This window comes from Protopterus annectens, chromosome 8.part0 (genome assembly GCF_019279795.1).
Source record: "Protopterus annectens isolate FY-2018-M chromosome 8.part0, PAN1.0, whole genome shotgun sequence".
NCBI classification, from domain to species: domain Eukaryota; kingdom Metazoa; phylum Chordata; order Ceratodontiformes; family Protopteridae; genus Protopterus; species Protopterus annectens.
In genome coordinates this window covers 282,817,504-282,844,959 of record NC_056741.1, presented here as the reverse complement: position 1 = coordinate 282,844,959, position 27,456 = coordinate 282,817,504, and the positions used below count along the sequence as shown (strand labels likewise).

Genomic DNA, 27,456 nt, shown 5'->3' with positions numbered 1-27,456 from the left:
TCATGGTACATGAAGGCACCAGTTCATAAGGTAAAAAAAAAAACATGGACAATAGACAGTGTAATTTTGCCATTAGACCATACAGAGATAGGAAGAGAAATAGGCAGGGTTAGCAGTTTGTACTCTGTCTAAGTTAAATGAAGATTCACAAAGACGGGTTAAGGATGTGTAAGAAGGGATCCACTTTTTAATTTCGAAAGCCCAAAATCTCGACTTTCAAAATACAGATCACAGAAAGTTGAGATTTTGGAATCTCGAAATTAAAAAGTGAAAAAAAATTAAACAACTAAAACAATGTTTTTGCAAGGGGAAAGCCCCCCTGCATCCCCAACACCCTCTGCAACTTATACCATCTCTGAGATCACGCTACAGTGAAGAGAATCATGATTCTCCTGTTCTGCTTACCATTCTCTTCACTGTAGCACAATCTCGGAGATGGTATTCTTAAATTGCAGAAGGTGTGGGGGGCACAGGGTGACTTGCCCCCCTGCAAAAACATTGTTTTAGTTGCTTTTTTTTTGTTCCACTTTTTAATTTTGAGATTCCAAAATCTCGACATTTTAAGTTCGGTATTCACTTCAGAAGCTCAAAATACTGAAATCTCAAATGTCAGTATCTCGAGCCCAAGAAGATGAATCCACAAAACAACGAAAAATAAAACCTGTGAAATTCAAAACTCGAATACCGGAGGTTTTGAATTTTGTGGTTTTACTACATACACACACACACCATCCACCACGCAAACACACAATCACTCTACTACATGCTGCACCCCCCACACCCCCCTACTTAAATATTCTCACTCCGAGGTCGCACTACATACAAACACACACAAAACACCACCACACAAGCTACTTTTTCTTCACACACACACATCACAGCAACAAAACACACTGACAAACACCACAGCCCCCTACCCAAAACCCTTAACACACACACACACACACACACACACACACACACACACACACACACACACACACACACACACACACACTTACCTGAATACATGACAATAGCGGAACTTTAGAAGTGCAAATATCAAAACCTCCGTGATTCCAGGTTTTGAATTTTAAACTTCACTATGTGAACTCTCAATATATGAAATTGAGATTTCATATATGTGTACATATATATATATATATATATATATATATATATATATATATATATATCTATATATATATATATATGGGTCTACTTAAAAAGAACAAAACCCCACATACCCAAAGACAACATGACCGAGGCAAAAACACCACATTGTCAGTTAACCAACTCCATACAACACCGAGAATTTACCAAGGGAAAGGAAGCACTTTGAAGCCACACCTCCACTAATTAATTATACCAACTCCATATAGTGGGGATAAGGGCAAACATCCAAATGTTGGCCAACTGCCTCCTTTCCCTTGGGTAAATTTTCAGTTATGTGAGGAGTCGTTTAAATGAAGATTCAGTTTTGTCGTTTCTGTCTTTTCATTTTTGGGTAAGTGGTTTTTCATTCTTTTTAGGTAGACCCACATATATAGACCTACTGAATCTAGATTGTTTTTGTTACAGTTGAGCACTAAACTAGTCATTTTACATTAAGAAAAGGGCCCCTTCACCCTTGTGGCAGAAGAGTGTGGCTCCAGCCTTGTCTGAGCTGGGGATTGCTGGAGAAAGGTTCAGTGTGTACTTTCCTGTTGGTAGATTAGTTTAAAATTGTTTAATTTCACTTGTGTTTAAGCCTCACATTGGTTCACTTCTGTACATCATGCAGCATGAGTTAATGGTGCCCTGCAAAGATGCAAAAGCCTTGAAACTTGAAACACAAATTTTCCCTAGACAACTGTCAGTGGAACCCACACAAGCTTCTCTGGTGCACTAAAGGCAAATTAGTTGAGTAGCACTGAGTAGCGTTGTCACATCTATCATCCATGACCCTCAATTTAACAACCCTCAATAGTCCTAGTGCAAAAACTGGTCACTCAAGCTCACTCCTTTCCATAATAACTTGATAGTCCTTGTGCAAAAACTGGTCAATCTAGCCCACTCCTTTCCATAATAGCTCATAGTGTAAAAACCTCCTATAATGGACAGACAGTTTCCCATAATTTCTCTGGCCAGCCTGATTGACTTGGAAATACTGAAGCAATGTAGTAATTGCCTCATGTAAACTGACAACCATTTACTCTTACAGCAAACAAATATTCTATGTGAAAGATGTAAGCACACTATGAAATTGGAATCACTTCTCTCATGTAACAACAAATCGGATGCCAAACAGGTTGTCAGTACACACTTGTCACCTCTCACACAAACTAAAAACACAACAGATAGGCCCACATACACAGAGTTGCTCACTAGAAGTCTGCCAAAAGTTCAGTGACCTCCCAAACATAAACAAAGTGCACACACTGTTATGTAAATAGAAACCACTGCACATAATAATACATACAAATGTGTCTCAACAAATATACCCCTAACATAAAACACATGTAAACCGAATGTCCTGGTCATAGGTGACTCCATAGCAAGACACACAGATGTTCCCCTCACCAAGCTGGACAAGGACAAAGTCATGGTCAGCTGCCTGTCAGGTGCCAGATTCCATCAGATCACACGTGCACTCAAGTCACTCAACAATAAATACCATTATGACTTGGTCATAGTTCATGTTGGGGTAGATGACTTGAGATGCACCTCTCTGGACTATATAAATAAAGACATGACTGATCTCTCAGACTATGTGTCCCAGGAAGGTATGACCCTAATCCTAAGCAGTATTCCACCTTCTTCCAGGATGATGCCACAATATAAACAAAAAATGAATGACTCCAACAGCTGACTTAGCTTCTGGTGTCAGTCCAGGGGGTCCAGTATCTGTCAGCCTAGGATAACATGATTGACACGCCATGTTGTTTTGCCAGAGATGGTCTTCACCTGTCTTCTCTAGGCTTTTGGATACTGGTGGTGAAGATGCTTGCCTCCCCCATAGTGCCTTTTTTAGGCAATGTCAAAACAACAAAATTTCCAACATTAAAAAATCCACCAGAAGTAAACTCAAGATTCTGTTGCTTAATGCCGAAAGTCTAAACATGAAACTGCATTCTGGAAGCACTCCTCACCTTGGAAGATGCTGACATCTCTGTAGTCACTAAGACATGGTTCAAGGTCACAGAGAGTACCCCGGCCATGCAAGGCTATAATGCTTTCCACATGTTCAGACCTCAAAAAGAACATGAAAGAACCAAATGTGGAGGGGTATCCATCTTCATTAAAACCAAGTACACCTCAAGACTCGTCAAACAATATGACTCTCTCAAACTACTCCATGTCTAATTAACTCTAGGCAAAATACCCTACCGCATCATTGCTAGTATAGGTCCCCCGCCATAAACCAAGAAAAGCACACTGCCTACCTGGACGTACTGGAATCACTATCCATACAGCTCAACAACTTAGTCATGGGTGATATCAACTCTGCTTCCATCAGGTAGGTGACATATACAAGTGCAAACATGCTCACCCAGAGGATCCAGGACTTTGTTAATTCAAATGCTCTGCAATAGATTGTCTGCACCCCCCACAAGGGGCTCAAATGGCCTAGACATAGTACTCCCCAACATGAGAAGTCACTGTACTCCCTTCTGTGTGATGCCTTCCCTGATAAGGTCAGACCATAAAGCTGTCTAAGTAAAGTAACTACTGGACCTGACATGCCCCACAGGAGCAAAAAAAAAAAAAACTGAAGAACTTTTCCAAAGCAAACTTCAGATTGCTAAGCGATGGTATAAAAAGTTTTTTACCCCTGCACTCACAGACAACAATGACTCCTATGCAGAGGTGTATTCAGATGCCCTGTATAACCACTTAAGCAGCTGTATAGACTTGGCTGTACCTGACCAGATTAAAACCAGGTCCTCCTGAAAAAACAAGCCACCCTGATGGGCCTGAAGTATAAACGGATTATGTAACAAGAGGAAGAAACTGATTTTCTAAGAATAAGAGGGAACTGACTCAGCAGATGAATAATTCCCTCCTCAGCATGAACAAGCAAATCAGAATCTCATGAAATCCTCTAAAGCTAAGTATAAAGTTAAAATAGCATCCCTAGCTAAAGATAATCATAAGGCATTCTTTAATTATGTCCAAAACCTAAAAGGGCAGGTCTAGCTCTCTGCAGAACTGGTAATAGCTGGTACCACTCATGCTGCACTGGAAGAAATCACCAACCTGCTAGTTGACAGATTTTGTGCAGATTTAACAACACTCCCTCCAAGATCAAATCCAATCGTGTGAGACCTAGGAACACAGGTAGATCGCAATCTGAACTTCGACCACCAAGTTTCCACTGTGGTACGGGAAGCATTCGATGTTGAGCACCTCATAAATAAGGGCATCACATCCAGGTCTAAGGATGTTATAGCTCCACTGTACCCTCATTAGACCACTAATAGAGTGCAATGCTCCCTTTTGCATGTACCTCAACAGACATATGCAGCAGCTGGAGAGACCACAGAGGCTTCTCACCAAGAAAATACAGGGCCTCAAAACCATGACATACCTGGATAGTCTAAAAGCTCTGTCATTGTACTATCATATAGGCTGTTGAGAGGAAACTTGTGCCTGACCTACAGGACAGTCTCTGATGCTGTCCTGATGGCTATACTTCACATCCACAAATATAAAGGCACACGAGTCACTCACTCTAGGAATCTTAACCTAGCCAGTGGCATTAACAGAACATGCTGGAGAGACAAATATGTCTTCCGGAGACTGCCACTCCTTTGCAACAAACTTCTAATTCACATGTAGCAGAGCTCCTCACTGACCCTATTCAAGTGCAAACTGGACAAATGGATGGGAGACGGCAAATTCACCCTGGAGGTGGTACCCATGTCCATCATAGATGGAGAAGTCTGTGTCGACCATAGACTAGTTCTGCAAAATATGTTCACTTAATAAGGACAGATGGGGCAACTTGGGATTAACATGACAGGCTTGTAAAGGGTCTAGAGTTGCTAACCTAGTAACCTCATATGAACCCATGAGCTGCTAACCTAGTAACCTCCTATGAATCTATGAACCTATGATTTTTTTGTTATGGGGTATTTCAGAGCTGTTACTGTCCAGTAAAATCACAGGAGGGGCCACAAGATAAAGCTCATATTTCCCATCCAAAGATCCCACACATGCTTAAATTTGGACAGGGATGAGCTTTGTTTTATGTGAATGGGGAGTCTGTTCCAGAGCAATGATATCCTCTGTGAGATATACCTGTCCTTCTAAGCCATTCTGTTGATGTTGCAGGAAAAGTTCAGAGTCCTGGGCTGAGTATTTCTAGTGCTGTTTGACTTACTGATGTATAGTAGGTCCATCTCTATTGGTTCAGAGGATGCTTTGTATACTAGACACATGTCCTCTCTTGACAATCTAAAAGAGGCTGTGTAAAGTGACAGGGTTTTGGGGCAGCCCATGCAGAGCAACTTTTTTAAGCCTTGTACACTTTTTATAAGATATCTCTATATGAGTTCCAGCTGTTGCATGGCTCTGGACAAATACATGTCAAAGGAGGCATTATACTGAATGATAGGTATCATGAGGACTGAGTAAGGGAGACAATGACAATCTTGGTCTAGAAGCAGCCCCTTTGTTAATAAGCTGTGATCCACCTGTGTGCAAAGAATGGTGTAAATAATGTTTTTAATGGTGATATAAAGAAGCCATTATAAACAGAGTGATATTTGTTTAAATATAGAAGTTTTTTGTCAGGTGCACCTGTTTCTTTAAGACGAGAAAAATACCTGGCTGCATTTTCAAGATCAGGTTTCATTAATGGCTTGTTAAATAAAGTAAAGAAGGCTGATGAAAGTCCAACCAGAAAGCATTTGCTCTTTGTGGGGAAACGGACTGGAAGTTTGGAGTAGTGGCGCAGAAAGCCCACCTTACTCATGTATACTAATCGTAACTCTACCTTTACTCCTGCCCTAACCTCAACCCTATTAAAATCCCTTTCCCTAACAGTGCTACTGTTCAGACTATGCTTGATCTGATAGAATAACCACAGCAATCGAATATAGTTGAAAAACCAGAGTACTCTGTTAAAGGCTTTTATTTTCTACTACTGAGATTTTTTACAATTGTTATTGGAAATAAATTCCTTCTACGGAGTTGCTGGATTGCTGTTTTGTGGTTTTTCAACTATGCTTGATCTGAGTTTTGCAGCTGAGGTATACTGATATTGGGCTGTTTTAGCAGAAGAGAAGAAGTGGATGTTTTATGACTTACTTTTGGTAATATTCAGTATTTTATGCATTTTCTGTTTTGTTTTCTACAATTTGATGTTTTCTCTTTTGTGCTTTCTAACTTTAATGATCTAATTTTATATATATATTTATATATATATATATATATATATATATATATATATATATATATAGTTCCCTATCAGAAGCCTGAAACACTATAAGCCTGAAAATCAAAATCCTGAAACCAAAAGCCTGAAAATTCAAAATCAAAATCCTGAAACTCAAAATCCTGAAAACACAAAATGGACATATTGACGTCATTGTGGCTTTGCTATTGTTAGCCCTGTGGTGTTAGGTCATGTTCAGGTAAGTGGTTGGTTTTATGTTAGGGTTAGGGGCGGTTTAAGTGAGTTAGGTTAGGCATGTATGCAATAGTGACAAATATTGGGGTTAGGGGCGGTTTAAGTGAGTTAGGGTTAGGCGGTCAGGTGAGGACCTTAGGGTTAGGTTAGGGTCAGTTGGTAGATATTAGTGTCTTTATAGTGACATATTAGCATTATTTGTGTTTTCAGGATTTTGAGTTTCAGGATTTTGGGTTTTCGGGATTTTGAATTTTCAGGCTTTTGGTTTCAGGATTTTGATTTTCAGGCTAATAGTGTTTCAGGCTTCTGATAGGGAACTATATATATATATATATATATATATATATATATATATATATATATACATCTATTTAACAAGACTGAACAGCCAGAATGATGAAATGTTAATTAAAGATGCAAAAAAACTGAAATTGATGTAAGAATGAATGTTTACCAAGCTGAACATATTAAGAACGAAAACCTACTTTCCATGTCAAACAGCATTCTAACTTGTGAATGGAGATCGCAGACCTTTCACAAAAAATAGCCACTCCATTTAAACACATATTTTATCACAGAAGTGTAATTTTTCAACATTTTTGCATGGGGGCTACCCTGCACCCACCACACCCCCTGCAAATTATGTATACCAACTCCAAGATCACACTATAATGGGGGAAAGCGTAAATGTCCTGATCCTCATTGTACTGCGGTCTCCATACCAAATCATTTAACTTACATTTCTGTGTTAAAATATGTCTTTAAGTGGTGCAGCTGTTTTTTCTGAGTGCTCCACGATCTCCATTCAGAAGTTTGACTGCTGTTTGACATGCACAGTAGCTTTTTGTTTTTCCTAAGTTTGGCATGTTAAACATTCATTCTTACAGTAATTTCAGTCTTCTCATCTCAATAATTTAGATTTCATCATTCTGGCAATTTGATCTACTAAAGTAGATCCATATCTATATATCTATATCTATATATCTATCGATCTATTTAACTATATATATATATATATATATATATATATATATATATATATATATATATATATATATAGATAAAGGGCTGTTTATAAATACAAATAAATTGTTTTGCTTTTGCTTTTTCTGTTAATCTTTTTCACTCTTTTCCCTTTCTTTGAATGAGGCTTTGTTAATTAAAACATAGATTATTCCAAAGGTTCTTGACTTGCCAAACGACTTCAACTGACAGATGCAATTAAAGAGAAATAATTATTTGTGTATACAATTTATGCCAATCACAGAATAGCACTGGTGAAGTACTGTCATACAAACTGCAACAAAAGTAAAAAATAAAGACTAGCCTTTGTATGCATTTATCTCTCGCATTTTAAATCTCTTTCTTCCTCTTTAACTCTTCCCTAGCTGAACCCAAAAAACTCCAGTACCTCCTGTACCCTGTCCAAGACACTGTCTACGCACAGAGAGGAGACAGTGTCATACTTCCTTGCACTATCAAAGTGCTTCCAACAAGCTTCAGAATCAAGTGGAGTAAGAAAGAACCAAACAGCCCAATTGAAAGCCTCATTCTCATCAGCAATGGGAAAGAAGAAAGAGGCTATGGAAGTCTGGCGGGAAGGTCCAGGCTGCGCAAGTCACACAAACAGGATGCCAGTCTAGTGATAACAGACATCAGACTGGAAGATAATGGAATGTACCGGTGTGAGCTGATAAATGGACTTGAGGATGAACGTGTCACTCTGACTCTACACTTAGAAGGTAAGGAGTGTCCTGGTTTAGTGTGTCCTAACCTGAAAGTATGTGATGTCAAGCCATGCATCATGGATAGGCATGCGTTACAAACTGTATTAAACTGTTATCTTATTTATATACATAAAAGAAAGCAATTCTTTTATTTATAAATGGTATAAATTTTCTACCAAATTTAAATCTGTTAATTTTACCATATTTACACTTGGAAATCTGTAATTTCTCACTTGCTTCTCTATACTAAACTTAACTCATCAACCTTTCATTTATTAAATGAATACTGCCAAACTCAGAAGCAAAGAAAATGTTGAAATTAGCATGGAATTGGTTACCAACACTAAATTTATCAATGTAACTTCATGGCAAGAATACATCAATACATTTATATATGCTTGATTATTTTTTAAACCATTGGGTTATTAGGTACAGATTATTAGCACTGATATGTATTATACTAAATGCATTGTTTCAAAACATACTCTTACAGAATGGAAGCTTTTTATAACAAAAAAATATGTCTAAAACTGATTAAAAGAACATTGCTGCACAATAACATTGCAGCTCCTTTATAAAAAGATCTGCATCCATTGGTTCTTTCAGTTTAGTTGATCTACCTTCATTTCACTTTAGTTGTTCTACCTTTGATACTGCATCACAGTGAGAAAATATACACTGGGGCAGGTGCAATCCACCCTGACAATGGTCTACTTAAATTGTGCAGGTGTAAATACCCATTCTAAAGTAAATGTCTCACTGAGAGACAGTTTTGCTTTTCCCTGAAGACCCTATGAGTTGCTAATGATTTTTATACCTTCCCAGTCAGGCAAGTGCAGGTTGGCAAGTACCGTCTGGCAAGCTGTCATGCTATGAGTTGGCATTTTGTACCTCATATTGTTATGCTTTAAACCTCAGGCAAATCCAGGAATATGCCTCTCACATTAAAACAAAAGAGCTTATGAGGGAAGAAAGTATTATTTCGCAAATTCTGATGAAGGTCTCTATATTTACAAGACGTGTATCTTCTGGGACATCTGGGATAGTGACTGTTGAGCTTGGAAACACATACTACCCACTCTGAGGTACAGTTACCTGTAACAGAGAAGTAGACATGAAATATACATTTTATTTATTTCTTTAACATTGGTTTACCAGGAAAGTCCAACTTGGAGCAAGCCAATTTCCAGTGGAGGCCTGAAGAGAAATGCTCCAGACACATGTCTTGTAACATGGGAGGAAACCAGAATATCTGGAGGAAACCCACACAAACACTGGGAGGACATGCAGACTCCACAAATAAGACACCTCAGCTAAGAATGAGACCAAAGAACCTCTTGCTGTGAGGTGACAATGTTAACTGTTGCACCACTGTGCCATCCAAATTTATCCAGAAATACAGACCAGGAAGGCAAGCAAGGGGGTTCTCAATAAAAGCTAATAAGGAAATGATGCCATTTGGTTTTTATCAATGCCACTGACTCTAGAGGATATCAGATTTCTGTCTTCTGGGACTAGCTAGTGGATTTAGAAGAGGAGTCTCCAATGAGCTGCATGTAACATATGAAGACAGTCTGAAAGATATTCCTTGAAACTGGAAAAGGAACAGAAGCTGGTGTTATGTAAACAGAAACTGATGGGGTTACTGGCTACACAGTCAGAATCCTGAAGACAAAAAATGTTAAGAGCTGTTCTATTTTATGACTAACTTAAATACTAATAATATTGATGTGAACTTTGGGAAAGTACCTAACACTATATTAGTAGCTCTGCTTCTCTTATGTTATCCCTCATTCTGATTTTTGTACAAATAAACCTTCCTTTACAGAATGAAAAGTGACTGTTATTATTGCTATAGGCTCCATTAGTTGCTACATTGGTAGCTATATCAGGCAGCACAACATTATTAATAAATTATGAACTACCTAAATGATACATGAAAGCAACTGCTGTTCCCGAGTTGTTTCTCCCATTTCAGGAAAAATTCAACTTTCTTGAGTACAATACTGCATGTTATAGTTACTGGCTATTAAGCTGGCTTGGAATATTGACTCCTCTCATTTCCTGTGATAAACTGTGTTTGTAATATAAAAACTATTATGCCCATAAAAAAAGATTTGCTCTATCAAACTGAATCATCATGACAATGAGAAGTGCTGCTCTGAGAAGATATTTTTTGTTGGTGAACATTTCCTGTGTATACTGAACACTGGATTGATGATTGCTACCACAACTCTTCAGGAAAAATGTGCACCCACTCATTAGTCCATGTTCACCATCCAGCAACAGATATCTAGTTTAATAACCCAACCATCCACCTCACTGGGAACCCTAAAATCAAGTACACCTATGGCAAAACTCAGAATAGAAGAAGATGTGGAGATCTACTTCAAAGGATTTGAAAGATACTCAGCTAGATTAAGCTGGCCTCTATCTAAGTTGCCAGGATACTGTATTCACATTTTACCAGAGACTCACCAAAGTACACATGGGCCATAAATTTACTGATGCACATAACTATCAAAAACTGAAAGAGAAAACTCTGATTAGAGCTTCAAAAAATTACATAACAGGACATAAGTTATAATGGTAAGGTCACAAATGGAAGAAACTGCATATTTTAAAACTGCAACTCAAACTTCATGTAAAACAATGTAAGTAAAAGGTCCAGAAATCTTGATTGCAGATACATTAAAAGGATACTTTCTAGCAGCTTAAGAAAGTAGGTAGTCCAGAGCGACCCCCAAGTCCTCTTAACAGTTAGTCACTTTAATATAAAATTTGCTGTTAGATGACATTCCAAAAACACCACTCCATGAACCAACTCACCAAAGACAAAAAAACACACTAAACAACTGGGGAAATGGTCACCATCCACTTTTACTGTGTTCCTAGTACTTCGGCATCATGCCTTCCAGGGAATAATCATACACAAGAATGGTGTAATTTGTATACATTTCACTACACTTATTATTCATTTCAATTATACAATAATTTATCAATTAATCAGTGAGTCAAGAACATTTATATCCGAAATGTATCCTGAGCAATTAAAGTGCTTCAAAAACATTTAAAATGCATCAAAACATTTTAAAGTACAACCCCTTACATTCCTATTGCATTAAACATTATAATTTAAGAATTTCATACAAAAGCACTTATGCATCTCTAAATTGACAAATACTAAAACATTTTGCCCTGCTATAATTAATCAGTTAGTCAATGAGTCAATAAAATCTACAGTACATGTTTCTGAAGCACTTGGATTGCTCAGGATGCACTGTAGATTTTCTTGACTCATTGACTAATTGATTAATTATTGCAGGGCAAAATGTTTTAATATTTGTCAGTTTAGAGATGCATAACTGCTTTTGTATGAACTTCTTAAATTATAATGTTTAATGCCATAGAAATGTAAGGGGTTGCACTTTAAATGTTTTGATGCACTTTAATGTTTTTGAAGCACTTTAATTGCTCAGGATGCATTTTGGATTTAAATGTTATTGATTAATTGATCAATTATTGTATCACTGAATTGAATAAAGAGTGTAGTGAAATGTATACAAAGTACACCATTCTTGTGTATGATTATTCCCTGGAAGGCTTGATGCTGAAGTACTAGGAACAAAGTAAAAGCGGATGGTGACCATTTCTCCAGTTGTTTAGTGTGTTATTTTTTTGTTTTTTGTTAACTGACATTGCAAACCCTATGTCAGATTTCCATGTACCATGACCCAGGAATAAACAATCACCTAAGTATGTGTGCATGCAAACAGGGAAATATTATTATATGAATTGGTTTGTTAATATGTTGTAGAAAAGGGCACATTGCAAAATGCTCTACAGTTAATGGTAGTAATACAATGCCTATGGAAGGTATAAATGCTATCCAACAAGCTCTCACTGATAAAAACTCAGATGTAATGTGATAATGTTAAAGTTTTATCTGCTAGAATTGTAGAGTCTGCTTTTTGCCAGTGCACTGTTACCAAACTTATTAATTGCACTATTGTAGTAGAGGGGAGGTTGTTGGATTCAGATAGCATGATTGCATTAGATAGACCACAATGTGTTTGTCACTATAAAAGAACTAGTAGACAGAAAATTAAAGTAGTTTGTATATATGGATATAAAAGGATGGACCCTATTACCACGGAAGAAATACAAATGGCAGTACAGTGGTGGAAAGGTTAACATTGTCTCCTCACAGCAAGAGGTTCTCTATTTCAATTCTCAGCTGGTGTGTCTTTTGTGTGAAGTCTGCATGTCTGCTCTGTGGTCTGTGGGTTTCCTCCGGTTACTCCAGTTTCCTCCCACATTCCAAAGACATGCGTTTGGAGAATTTCTCCCTGGACCTCCATTGAAAATAGGTTCTGTCCTAGTCAGACTTTCCGGTCAGCAAATGTTAAATAAATAAATAAACCCTTCTAGGCAAAGTGCTACATTCAACAGCCATCATGGCTAACTTACAATATAATGTGATATTCATGGCTTTCCCCAATTCAAAGAAATATGGAAGATGTAGGGGACCATTCAGCTGGATATGTTGCCAGATTTACACAACCCTGGTAAAGAAAAAGGTGAAGAACTAAAAGACACAAAAGGAACTTAAAAGTGAATATGAGGAGAAAGGTAAGATAAAACTGATACTCTCATATAAAGACTTCAGCTGTTAAAATATTAAAATAACGTATTGTGCAGATGGACAGGAAATGACTAATAGCTAAGAGGTACACAAAGGAAAATAGGTGTAGAAACTGAGGTAGAGATAAATGAATCTCATGTTGAAAGGAAAGAAGAACTTGAAGATACACTAAACCTTCACCATGCTAAAGCAAACAGACAGTAAGAAACAAAAACATGGTTCTAAAATTATAGAAAGTAAGCTATCTACTAGAAAATAGAATGGGAAACTACCAGTCCCCCTCATCAATGAAAAATATTTTGTGAGTTGCCTTTTACAGAGAATAAAATAGAAGTGGAGTTGCTTGCCCTTGTATTTATGGAATTGGAGGTCATGGCCTCCACTTTGTATCAGAATACTGATTAAAATAATGCTGACCTCAAGATATATCATATTCGTTTCTATAAGGCCCAATGGAATGATTATATACTAAGCACAGCTAGAGAGAATATAACAGCATTATTAAGGGAAAACAATGGAACAGAGCAGACGCACTTCATATCACTGCTTTCATTATGAAATTACCTGTTCTATAAAGTAACCAGAAACAAAAACACATCCTGAAATAATATTTAGAGCCTAGCCCTTTTAGAACATTTGCAATGAAGTGGCTCTTAGCCACATTTTGGTCACCATTTAGGAATACACACACACACACACACACACACACACACACACACACACACACACACACACACACACACACACACACACACACAGACACACACACACACACACACACACACACATATATATGTATGTGTGTATATATATATATATATATATATATATATATATATATAAGGAGATGAAGGTGCCTCAAGCTTGCTCCCTTTCCCTACCTCCTCCAAGATGGAGATGCCCATAGTCCCAGCATGTGCAGTCAAGACTTGAATGATTATTTGAACTGAGATCACCGAGGGCAAAGTCATACACTTTAATATCACTTCAGTTAATTTACAGGATCCAGTCAATACTGACTGTTATATGTTAGGAGAATAGAAGAATTGTGACATTGACTATATTATATATAAGGTTATGTGATCACTTAGACCATCAAACATAGTACCTAGAGGTTAAAGTTTATTAAATGGCTTAGCTGACAGGATCCAAGTAACAGAAGACTGTTTTCGATGAGTTTATTTTTAGTAACAGATTGAGGAGTTGGAGATGGCTGCAAAGATTTATATCAGGGTACAAATACAGGGCAGAGAAGTTATTCCAGATTAATTCACCTGAAATCAGCAGTTCAGAGAGAAAGCTGGTAGTAAACTATTGTAGAGATTTATCAACTGATGGAGGGAGTACTTTAGTGGTATATAAAACCTGCAAAACTAATGCATTTGATGCTATTTATATGCAAAGATATAATGACTGCTTCTCTAGCATAAAATTTAAGAATAGTCATAATTTCTTATTCATATACATGTAGCAATTTATTCCAGCTTATTTCAGATATTGTTTGTCTGTAATTCCGTCTGTGATGCTTAATGTTCTTGATATCATTTATTTTTATCACCCCATATGCATATTGACACCATTTATCAGCTTACGATATTCATGAGGTCACACTGTTGTATTTAAGTGCTGTATATTCTAATGATACTTGTATATTCCAACACTGACCTTAACTAAAATTGACATGTACTAGCATAAATATATCATGGATAGATAGATAGATAGATAGATAGATAGATAGATAGATAGATAGATAGATAAAAATATAGAGATATTATGCAGAAAGAGGTTCTATCTATTAGTATGAGGGTGAGAAGGGAAAGACAAAATGTAAGAAAAGGAGGAAAAAGATACAAATAAGGGAAGAGGTGAAATACAGTTTCTAGGATTAAATGTGTATAGTATATAGAATGAGATTAAGGGCGTTAGTGAGTTCTGCAAGATAAAGGTGGATATGTTATGTTTGATTAATACAATTTGTGTTAAAAAAGAAAAATGGAAAACATGAGGCAATACAGGGAAAAAGATTAAATAGTCAGTTGGATACTGGATGTATTCAAAATGAGGGGTATTAATTAAAGATGATGAAACAGAACTATTGAATGCAACTATTGAAATTCCAGGGAGGCTGATGATATGTGGTTTAAGAAAATGGGGAATGTATGAGGATAATAATATATGCATATACAAATATTTTGCAAAAAAAGGTTTGAAGGATTAAAGACAAATGTGGTAATGAATATGTCAGTAATAATGTCTGAACATTTTAATTGCAACAAAAAAAGGAAAAGAAAAATAATGCAAGCTGTAAACATGATAAAACAAGTGATAAAATGTGGAAGTTTAATTAAAAAAATAACTGAAAAGGATAAATGTATTCAAGTGATATGACAGAAGTGACAGGTGGAGAAGAAGGAGTTGTTTTTTTTTTTTTTGATCAGAGAGCCAATGGGTTAGGTGATGATGAACAAGTAACTAAAGAAAGAAAAGGAATAAAAAGTCAACAAGAGATGTAAGTAAAAATGGGAAATGAAGAGGAATGTAGTTAACTGTGGAAAGTACATATTACAATGAGAATATATAATAAGCATTAAACAAATTGGTGTGCAATGTTTAAAGAGAAATATGTTTTTGGACATAGAAAAAAAGGTGAAAAGAAGAAGTAGAGTATGGAAATATGGTGAAGGAATTTGAAAAAAGAAAGGAAGATGGAAGTAATAAGATGACAGAAATATAGAGAGGGAGAGATGTATGAGAGAAATAAGGAAAAAATGGAACAATGTTGTACAGTCAAAATTGCTTTTCACAGGGGAAGAAGGAAGATGTTTCATCATTAATAGGAAATAAAGTAAAAAAGAGTGAAGGAAAATGGATGGAATTGTAGATAAAGATGGATAATAAAATATATGAGAAATTATGGAGGATGTTGAAACATATGTATAAAACTGAGATTGGAAGGAGAAAGTAGAAGATAACAAATATATCAGATAGAGCCAAATGAAAAGTACAATAAATTATTTAATTGGAAGAGGTTATAAAAGAAAAAAAAGAAAAATTCAGCACCAAATAAGGATAGGTTAGGTTATAGAACAGGGGATAATTGGAAGTAGAAAATGAATTTGTAGAAATGCTGAATACGTGTTTAGAGTAAGGTATAGAATATGAGGATATATGTTGCAGATGATTAAATTTATATGGAAAAAAATGACAAAATGACAAAAAGACATTAAGAACTGAAGACAAATAACACTGGAGAATGCTGATTATAAAATTCTTATAAAAATAATGCAAAAAAGAATGTGCGTGCCTTGATAAAAGGTGATAGTGGAAGGAGTATATGAAAAAAAGGAGAAACAAGTAAAGGAAGTGTTAGTAATAGTAAACAAAATAGATTCTATTTAAGAGAAAGTAAAGAAATAATGTTAGTATCAAGTGATATAGCAAAACATTTGTTTCAGTGAGTCATGAGGCAATTTAGGAAATTTTATGAAAATATGGGATTATGGAAAACATAATAAAAATATTTAAAAATGTTACAAAAAGTGTTGGGTGAGGGTTTTTGAAAATGGTTGATTAGGGAAGATAATAAGAATAAAAGAATGTGTTAAACTGAGGTATCCAATGGGTATATCTCAGTGTTAGTGATGAATGCAATTATACAAATGTGTTGGTAAAATAAGAGAAGCAGAATGTTAAATTGAAAAAAGGAATTATGATACCTGTGTGTCTTCCATAAGCAGATTATTTATTAATGATAATAAAGGATGTCAAATTGATATGGAAAACTGGGGAAAGGGTGGAAAGACAACTAAAATGTTGAATTAAGATTAAAGAGGTTAAAAAGCAAATGATTTGCTGAAATAAAGAATATAAATTAAATATAATTTAGTAGAAATGAGATAAAAATATTAGGAATAATATTTGGGGAAGTAATAAAGTAATGGAGCAAGAGAGAGAAACTGATGAAGTAAAGAAGTTAGTTAATTTCTGAAAAATGTTTTACTTATCTTTCAGGAAAAAGATATATGTGTATTGTATGTAGTGGGGAAAATTGAGTTCTTTGGGGAGTACTATGAAACCATGTCTCTGTAACTACACATAAATAAATTTGTCCAATTGCAGTTACATTTGAGAATTTTTTTAACCTCCTGTACTGATTAGACCTACATTATTGAGTTCTAAATTATATGTTACTAGATTGGAATGCTCATCAGATTGACTTTGCCTAAAAAGTTGGGTCTATATTAGTTTGCAGAAATATAATTTCAGTGAAATACCTACTCATCATCTCCTATCCAGCAAAAATTGCTTCAGCAATTCACTGTATTTACCAAGGGCAAGTAAATACTTGCCCTTGCAGCACAACGGACCACCATCTAAGTAAATGGAACCCAACCAAGTGGGGGGGGCTTTCCCCCCAACACACCTCCAACTATATATACCAACTCAGAGATCACACTACAGTGGAGAAAAGGGTGAAGTTCTGTAGTTGGCCAACTACTTCATTGTCCTTGGTAAATTCAGTAAATCACTGAAGTGATTTTTGCTGAATTGGAGTCGATGATTAGGAGTTCACTGAAATCACATTTTGGTGAACTAATATAGACCCAAAAAACATATAACTGAGAGAGTGTCTCACTCTCTATAACTAAAATTGGTGCTTTTAGCTCCACCCTTCTCTTTTATAATAAAATTTCTGAAGTATATTTTTTGGCAGAATGATTTGGTGAAAACCGGGCCTGGCACCCATGTTTGTTCATTATGGACAGAGATAACTTATAAATACCTGGCCCTTAGCATTCTATTTGGATATAGGATGTCAATGTTCTTTTGGGAAAACCTGACTTGGTTTAAAAAGACCCCCCCCCCCAGGTCATTAGCCTGGTAACAATCTATGAATACATGGATCAAAGTATAAGGGTGAATCAATAAACCTGTATCAGCAACCACAAAATTTAGTGTGAAGTATATAGCAACCCTTCAAATATTCTAGAGAAAAAAAATCAAATATTCTGTCAAGACAAGTGGAATTATTTTGGGAAAGTAAAGCATCAGGAAAAATCATGTTGCTAAACTATTTCAAATCACTTTTTTCTAGTGATGTAACAGTTCTGTTATACTCTGATGCTGTGTTATATGTATTTAGATAGTCTATATTTCTTATGGATGCCATTTTCAGTGTTGCATTTTGACAACTGCATACATATTCGTACGTTGTGTGCATATACTTCAACAAGATATCATAGATTTGTAGAGTCCATAGATGTTTCAGTGCACTAACTCTTTTAACCATTCATGTCTTGCCAGTACCCTCTTTCACTCTGCATCTCCTTTTTCCAAGGGGAAAATACCAATCACTCCCTGAGCAAATTTTTGGCTACTTATCTAGTCTAAGGGTAGGGAAATATGCCCTTTCCACAGGGCATAAGTGATCTTAGAGTTATTGTATATAATAATCAGGGGAGGTGGGGAGTACTGCTCCTACATGGGAGGGTACAGTGGGGCTTGATCCTGTGCAAAAACATTGTTTTCTATTTTGCATGATCCAAAGATTAGCCTTGGAGCATGGGCAGTAGCATTAGTGTTTGGAAAGTATGTGTGTGTGCGTGTGTGTGTGTGTGTGTGTGTGTGTGTGTGTGTGTGTGTGTGTGTGTGTGTGTGTGTGTGTGTGTGTGTGTGTGTGTGTGTGTGTGTGTGTGTGTGTGTGTGCATTTGTATATAACAGATATAGATATATTAAAGTATCAAAAAGTAATTGAAAGGAATATTTGGAAAGGAGTAGAAGAAGGCTTAGAAGACAATGAAAACTGAATAAAAAAATGAGTATGAATGCTGACATAAGTATAATTTGAATGCAAATATCATCATCAGGTGCCTTTTTCCCATTTTTCTACATGGGGTTGGGGTTTCATGTCAACTGTTGCCATATCTCTCGATTCAATGCCACTATCCTACCTTTTTCAGCACTCATGTCTGACTGCCACAGGTCTTCTGTCACACAATACATTAATCTCTTTGCTGGATGACCTTGTTTCTTTTGCCTTCTTTCTGACTGTCCCAAATCTTCTTCATCAGATTGTCTTCTGCTTTTCTGCACATATGTCTGAACTACCATAATCTGTTCTCTTTGACCTTTTCTGCAATTGGAACTGCTTCAGCTTCTTCTCTTATATCGTCATTTCTTCATCTGTCCCACAGTATGCATCCTACCACCAATCTCAGACATTTCAATTCCATCACCTCTAGCCTCTTCATCTGCTTTGCCTTTACTGCCCAGGTTTCTGTACTATACTATAGTACTAGTCACACCACTGTTTTGTATAGCTTACTTTTCAGCTTTTTAGCATTCTTCTGTTACATACTACACCTGACACTCTGTGCCAGTTGGCTACACCCCCTCTGATTCTAGCCTTGACCTTCTTATTCAGACTTCTCTTCTCCTCAACCACCCCTCCCAGGTACTTGAAGTTGTTATCCTGTTCCACTATTTCCTCTTCTGTCTCAGTTATCAGCTTATTCTGAACTCCTCCATTTACTACCATTGCAACTGTCTTATCTGTAGTCGGTTTCATCCCATGTTCCTTCAGTTTTGCATTCCATTCCACTATACTTTGCTGATGTCCTTGCTCAAAGCCTGCCTGTAATGCAAATCATCTGCATACAGCAACTTTATTGATCTGCCCCCCTCAGACCTGTTTGTTAATGTATTCCATCACCAGAATGAACACTAGTAGGCTCAGGGCTGAACCATGGTACATACCCACTCCCACTGGGAACCCCTATGAATGCAAATATGGCCTTTATAAAATAGTCAAGAATATAAAAACCTTAGAAAACGGTATCTAACATTATTAAAAAGTTGTTAGTATAGGTAGAAAAAGAAATCAACTACAATACTAGAAGGAAAGGAAAATATTCTTCACATTCATGGGAATGTAAGGAGGGAACGTTGGAAATGAGTTGATTAAAGGTAGACTATCATATAAAGAAGAAAAGGAAGAGGCAGAAATGTTAAATGATTCTGTTATGTTAGTTTCAGCAAATGAAAAAAGGAGAAGTTCCAGCATGTAAGGGAACCTGGTAGTTGTGGAAAATGGACCATTGGAAGAGTGATAACACAAAAGTGGAAAAGAAGATATCAAATGAGGACAAGGCTGTGGGCTATAAATATTTACCAACAAAACATTCTTAAAATGGCTTATTGCCTCAATAATTTGTCTTATTAAAACTGTAAATCAGTCTCCAGTTCTATGGGAACCCTTCAGAATTATAAATAAGAAAATCCAGGAAATGTTAGAGCAATGTGCTTGACTTGTGGGTTTGGAAATATCATGTAAAATGTTTTTAGTAAAAGAATAATCAGTTTGTCAAAATACAGATATCCAGGGTATTAATTAGCATGGTTTTGTCTGCCAAACCATACACAGATTTATAACAGACTAAATTAGGACTAAAGTGGTAAAACCTGCAAACTTCACTGTCTAGATTTTAGGAAGACATTTATTGTCTACCACACAAAGAGAGTTATAGGCTGGAGATATATATTCAGATTTAGAAACAAAAGACAAAGTACTATGATGCTGTTATATACAGTTATAAATGGATATCATAGAGGAACTCTTTGTAAAAAGAAAATGTAAAGGTGAGAGCAGAGGGGATGGTATTCAAACACAAGTATTCATTTCAAGTGCGATGTTTGAAAGTACTGCTCACAGAAAAGAGTGGACACAGCAGAATGCATGGTTTATAATAAAAGGAAGAAATACTTCAATGTGGAATAAAATGAAATAGTTCAATGTGGATTAAGATAGATTAAGAACAGAAGCAGTAAAATGGGAGGAGACATGGCATGGTATTTCACTCATAGCATTTTATATAGTTCTGTGTATTGTCAAACATGTTGCACATTCCCTGTTTTATGTTGTTTAAATAGTTAGCAAAAAATTGTACTGCTCATGTTGTCTACAGTGTAAATGTGTTTTTCATGCCTATGCAGGTGGAAAATAGTTTTAGAATACAGTAGAGAATTGATTATCCTAACGTCGATTATCCAAAACAGCAATTATCCAAACCAGCCTTACTTTAGTATAAGTGATTTGCATTTACCTATTAACAGATCAAGGTAAATTATCTATCAAAAGCAGACCCACGTTTTAATATTTTGCCTACAGAAATGCATTTATCAGTAAAAGAACAACTTAAGTTAAATAAGAAAAACACAAAAGGCCAGGCACCAGAAACCTCTGCAGCTGTAAAAAACGAAGAACAGGATGCACACAAAGCTGCTGAGAGTAGGCTCCAGAATCCACAATGAACTTGAAAAATACCAGGAAACGAATCTATGCAGAACTGCTTTATTACAACACACTAGCGCTTTCACAAAATGCTTCTTCAGGTGTAAAACTGATACAAAAAACCACACCTTAAATAGCCAGGTTGAATAATCACATGATGCACTCTAATTAACTTTTAAAAGGGAGACCTTAAAATCAGTTTAAAACATACATATACACTACATATACACTATTAATAAAACATACACCCTGCATAAAGAACAGATATATAACAATATATATATAAACACATTCTAATGAGCATATAAGCATATTTAGGTTCATAGGTTCATAGGTTCGTACTAGGCTATCTGCCCTAGGGCATTTATAAGCCTAGCCAGAGTGTGTGTGGCTTTCACCACCCCTTAGGATGAGAATACTATGCCCTTTTAGGGTTTAGTTTACTGTGCCTCTGTCTAGTAGTGACACAGAGATGACCCCCAGGTAAACCTACGATCTCCCATCCACTCGTCGAGATTTCTCTTGAATAGAGTCAGTGAGGGGCTCTGCCTAACATGGACTGGGATTCTGTTCCAGAGTGTAGGGGGCCTCTGGGTTATGAATCTGTCCCTCCAGCACGTCCTATTTATTTCTGTGTTGAGGTTTAAGTCTCTTGTTCTCATGGCTCTGATGGATTTGGATTTTCTGAGGTGGAGCATGTCCATTAATTCCGGATTGGACATGGCCTTGTACGTCAGGCACAGATCACCTCTGAGTAGGCGGTATGCGACTGAATAGAGCTGGAGTTTTTTCAGTCGGGCAACATATGACATATGTTTAAGACCCTTTATCCTCTTGGTGAGGAACTTTTGGGGTCTTTCCAACTGCTGCAGGTGTCGGGTGAGATACATCCCAAATGGGGCATTGTACTCAATCATTGGCCTGATAAGAGAAGAGTACAGGGGCACAATGACCTCGATGTAGATGTGAAACCCTTCATGATAAGGTGGGCAATATAGAAGGTCTTCCTAACCACTTTGGCAATGTGAGTGTCAAATGAGAGGTTACTGTCAACCTGGGTCCCTAGGTCCCTGATTACCTCTTCCGTACTTAATGGATTACCACCTATGTGGTAATTTGTTGGTACCTTGTTTTTCCCAAAGGGTATGACTATACATCTTTTGGCGTTCAGCTTAAGGCCATGGCTCTGGCACCAATTATCCATTTCTATGAGGCCTCTCTGAAGGATGTTTGTGTCCGCTGGAGTATCAATTATGGCACCCAGTTTGCAGTCATCTGCGAACTTTGTCAGCCACAATCCTCCTATGTTTGCCTGTACCTCGGAAAAATAAATGCCGAACAAGAGGGGTCCCAGGACTGAGCCCTGTGGGACACCGCTTGTGACTGGCTTAGAGTCTGACATAGCTCCAGCAACTCTGACCCTGTGGGTTCTGTCCTTGAGCCAGTTTGCAACCCATCTTGTGACATATGGGTTTACATTTAAGCTGGTGAGTTTGTCTATGATGCCCAAGTGGGGTATTGTGTCAAAGGCTTTTGCAAGGTCAAGGTAGGCTGTGTGAACTGCCTTACCCTCATCAATGGCCTTAGTGACTGTTTCAAAAAAGTCGACCAAGTTCAAAAGGCAGGATCTGCCCTTGACAAAGCCAAATTGGGTAGGATCCAATGTCTGTAGGTCCCCAATGTCTTTGTTTATGAGTTCCATAATGATCCTCTCCATAGCTTTGCAGACTAGGCTCGTCAAGCTTATGGGGTAATTTCCAGGGTCCGTAGAAGCACCGCCTTTGTGAAGTGGGACCACTGTTGCCATACGCCACTCTTGGGGTATGTATCCTGTAGTAAGGCTAAGATTAAACAGCAGCCTTATGTGTGGGTTTAGTTCCTCTTGAGTTCATGTAGCACACAGCCCGGGACACCATCCGGTCCCATTGATGCTGTGTTTTTAGCTTTAGAGAGGGCGGCTCTCACCTGGGCATCTGAGATGTTAGGGAGGCTACACTCTGCTGGGATAGTTATTTCTCCTTTTGGGGGGGGGGGGGGGAGAAATTTGCACTGAACCTGTCTGCCAGAATGTTGGCAATGTCAGTGGGTTCAGTGTATTTTGTGTCATTTTGGACTAACTCTGAGCATATCTGGGAGTTTCCACCCAGGTTTCTAACATAGCTAAAGAAGGCCTTGTGATTGTCTTTTGTGTCTTTTGCGATTTTTCTCTCAAAGTTGGCCTTGGATATTTAATAAACAATCTACGATTATTGTAAAATAGAAAAATAAAAAATATAAAAAACAAATAAATAAATAAAAGACAGGAATTACCTATGTAGAGCTCTTTTACCAAGAACAGGCTTCAAAGGCACCTGTTCATTTAAACCATGACCATAATTGGCTCTAAGCATGACTATCCACCTAGCCTCTACTTCCTCAGTTCTAGCTCTAATATCACCCACTCTAACACTCTCATATGTCCTAGAGACAACCATAAACATAAACTTATGTTGTACACCCATATTTTGTACATGCTTAGCTAAAGCGTTAGTATTACTCCCTTTACCTATATGGTAATAATGCTCTCTTATTCTATCCTTTAGAGAACGATCTGTCTTGCCAACATAGAAACATCTACAGGCAACACAGTTAGCTAAATAAATCACGTGCATAGTTTCACAATCAGCCTGAACCCTGATGTCATACACTCTGCCTGTGTCAGGATGTGCAAAGAAAGGCTCTTTATTAATGTACTTGCACTGAGCATTTACCACATGATCTAGTACCAGGTACTGTTGGGGCATACTTTACTTCCTTAACATTACATAACCTTCTTCTTAAATTCTTCTTATTCTTAAAAGTGAACTGAGGTCTGGGGCCTATAATTTCACTTAATTGCGGATCAGTTAACAGAATATCCCAATGTTGGATAATAATTTCAGTATACCTCATAACATCTCTTGAGTAAGGAATACAAACCTTAATATTATTTGCTCTATTGGTATTGCCACCAGCTGACCTTTTTGAAAAATACGGTTTGGCCCTACTCTCTCTCAATTTAGAAACTTGAGTAGCATTATACTCTACCATCCCATAATCATAACCTCTCTCTGTAAGCTCTTTAATGGTCTTATGTTTCTGCTCTTCAAGTTCGATATTCTTTGCACTCAATCTAGAAGCCCTATAGAATTGATTCTGGACTACATTTCTAAAGACATAGTCTGGATGCATGCTATCCCTAGATAGCAAACTATTAATGTGGCATTCCTTTCTGTATAGTCTAGTTGACATCACATTAGAACTGTCCTTTTCCACTATCACGTCCAGAAAATTTATACTAGCATCTGAATAGTTCAAAGTGAACCTCAAAAAGGGGGTGGTACTGTTAATGTACTCAACAAAACTCATTAGTTCTAAAACAGAGCCTCTCCACAAAATAAAAAGGTCATCTACAAACCTTCTATAAAAAATAATTAAATCTTTAAAAGGCCCTTCTTCTAAAAAATCTGTCTCCCATTTCATCATAACAGCGTTGGCATAACTATTCGAACAGGCACTACCCATCGCCACACCATTCTTCTGCCAATAAATCTGATCACTGAATAAAAACACATTATTCAGAAGAACAATAGACATCAAATCAATGTATAAATGAATTTCATTCATACTATATAGATTACTACTCATCAGTTGTTCTTTCAAAAAAGCAAGCCCTATATCATTGGGTATTACTGTGAATAATGAAACAACATCAAGGGTAACAAACAAATATTCCATATTCAACATGCCACAGTTAGTGCCTTCATACAGATCACGGAGAAAGTGCTCAGTATCTTTAAGAACAAATACTGAATTATCTATTAACGGCTTCAATTTTTTCTCTAAAAATAAAATACATTCCGTACACCATCCCCTTCCTGCAACAGTAGGACGCATAGGGGGTCTAATCAGATTCTTATGCAGCTTAGGTAAACCTTGTATAATAGGGACGGTATAATGAAATACCCTAAGAAACTTGAAGAGATCCTCTGTCAATAACCCTATTTGCAATAAAGACTCTAATTGTTTATTAACCAAAATGACCATTGATTGCATATGAGCTCTGGTTATTTTCTCATAAAAGTCAACATTATTCAACATTTCATACATTAAACAGTCATATTCCTGTCTATCAAGTAAAAAAATCCCCCACCTTTATCAGCTGGTCTAACTACAAAGTTAACATCATTCTCAAGAGCACACAATGCCTCAAATTCAGCCTTGGATAAATTATGTTTTCTACCACTAAAATTTCTATCTTCATAGACTTTATAGAAATCAGATAAACACATTTGTTCAAAAGCATTAACTAATGGTATAGGTTTAGGAATAAAAGTACTTGGTTTTCTCAGAGAAGTTTCTGAAGTATTAGTGTTATGTTTAAACATATACTTCAGTGTAAGGTTCCTAGTAAACATTTTAAAATCAAAAATTATGTCTGTAATAGACATGTTAGCAATTGGTATAAACGATAAATCTTTACTTAAAATATTGACTTCCAAAGCAGTTAATTCACGTTTTGTTAAGTTAGTCACTAATGTCTTACTTGTTGAAACGCCTTTTTGATGGTATACACTTTGTTCACTTCTTCCTTGTGCTTCCTCTTGTATCGCGTTGTACTCCTCCCTCTGTCTCTGTGCTGACTGTTCTGCCGCTGTGCTCCCTTTCGATTCGATGAACTGTCCCTAATGGGAAGTGGAAAATTCAAATGAAAAAATGGTGCTACTCCATGAGGCTGTGCTGGTATAGCAGTAGCTCCGTTGTTATCAGCAGTGGAAGTATTACACTCCGCTTCCCTATGCACTTCAGCCGAAGTAATAATAGTCTTTTTTCTGGCTCCTAAATTAGATGCACTATCATTCTGTGTGCAATTGGAAAGAGGCGCACCTACTAAGGTGCGTGTAGTTTCTCTTGACTGCTCCTGTTGTTGTATGTCAACGCTTTCACTATCAGTTCGTAAATCTACGTCATTGCGTGCTTCATATGAGGCATGAGATTCCTTACTGAAGCTGGTAGGCAAATCGCGAGACCAGGTGAAAATATTGCCCAATGAGAAATCGTGTCGATCCCTCTGCAATTTATTCAATTTTATCTGTAAAAGTTTACGTTTATATGCACAAATATTACCTAGGGTATCTGTTAATAGTCCAGTCACAGCACTATTGGGATATTTAGTATTAATTTGACCATGTTTCTCTTTAATGGTATCTAAAATTAATACTTCCCTTCTCTTGGCTGCTTGTAAAAGAAGTTTGAGGTAACTTAAACTGGTAGAAATATTCAGTTTCTGCCACTCACTTAGAAGAAGAGAGTCATTTTCTGTTTGCGCAGGCATCTTTAAAACTCTCAACCCACGAGGTATAAGATTTTCAGCCAAACAAACTTCTAAATGAAAAATCTCATTTTGAGTTTGTGCAAGCCTACATAGCTCCTTCTCCAGCATTAAAACATCAGTACGAGGTGCTAAAAAATCAACATCCACTGCTACTAAATTCTTATCAAACAGTGGATTATTCTGTTCTTTCACTTGTGAAATAATAGAATCAAAACTTATACCATTAGTGCAAACAGTCCCAGATGCTGGAATAGGATTATATCCAAGTTCAATTTCCTCAATTACTTCAATTTCACTGGCCATATTCCTGATGCTAACAGCCAAGTAGAAGCAAATAAGAAAAACACAAAAGGCCAGGCACCAGAAACCTCTGCAGCTGTAAAAAAAGAAGAACAGGATACACACAAAGCTGCTGAGAGTAGGCTCCAGAATCCACAATGAACTTGAAAAATACCAGGAAACGAATCTATGCAGAACTGCTTTATTACAACACACTAGCGCTTTCACAAACTGCTTCTTCAGGTGTAAAACTGATACAAAAGAACATATATAAGCATATTTAATAAACAATCTACGATTATTATAAAATAGAAAAATAAAAAATATAAAAAACAAATAAATAAAAGAGTGTTAGAGTGGGTGATATTAGAGCTAGAACTGAGGAAGTAGAGGCTAGGTGGATAGTCATGCTTAGAGCCAATTATGGTCATGGTTTAAATGAACAGGTGCCTTTGAAGCCTGTTCTTGGTAAAAGAGCTCTACATAGGTAATTCCTGTCTTTTATTTATTTATTTGTTTTTTATATTTTTTATTTTCTATTTTATAATAATCGTAGATTGTTTATT

At 36.8% G+C, this 27,456-nt stretch overlaps 1 protein-coding gene across 3 annotated transcripts in view; it reads left to right on the top strand.

The window, feature by feature from the left end:
- Positions 1-27,456, top strand: part of HAPLN2 (hyaluronan and proteoglycan link protein 2) — a 242,970-nt gene that overhangs the window by 131,948 nt on the left and 83,566 nt on the right. For all 3 annotated transcript variants that reach the window (XM_044079782.1, XM_044079783.1, XM_044079781.1), the window contains exon 3: positions 7,984-8,337. In XM_044079782.1, coding sequence (XP_043935717.1) covers positions 7,984-8,337 — 354 coding nt within the window. The remainder of the gene's footprint in view (positions 1-7,983; positions 8,338-27,456) is intronic.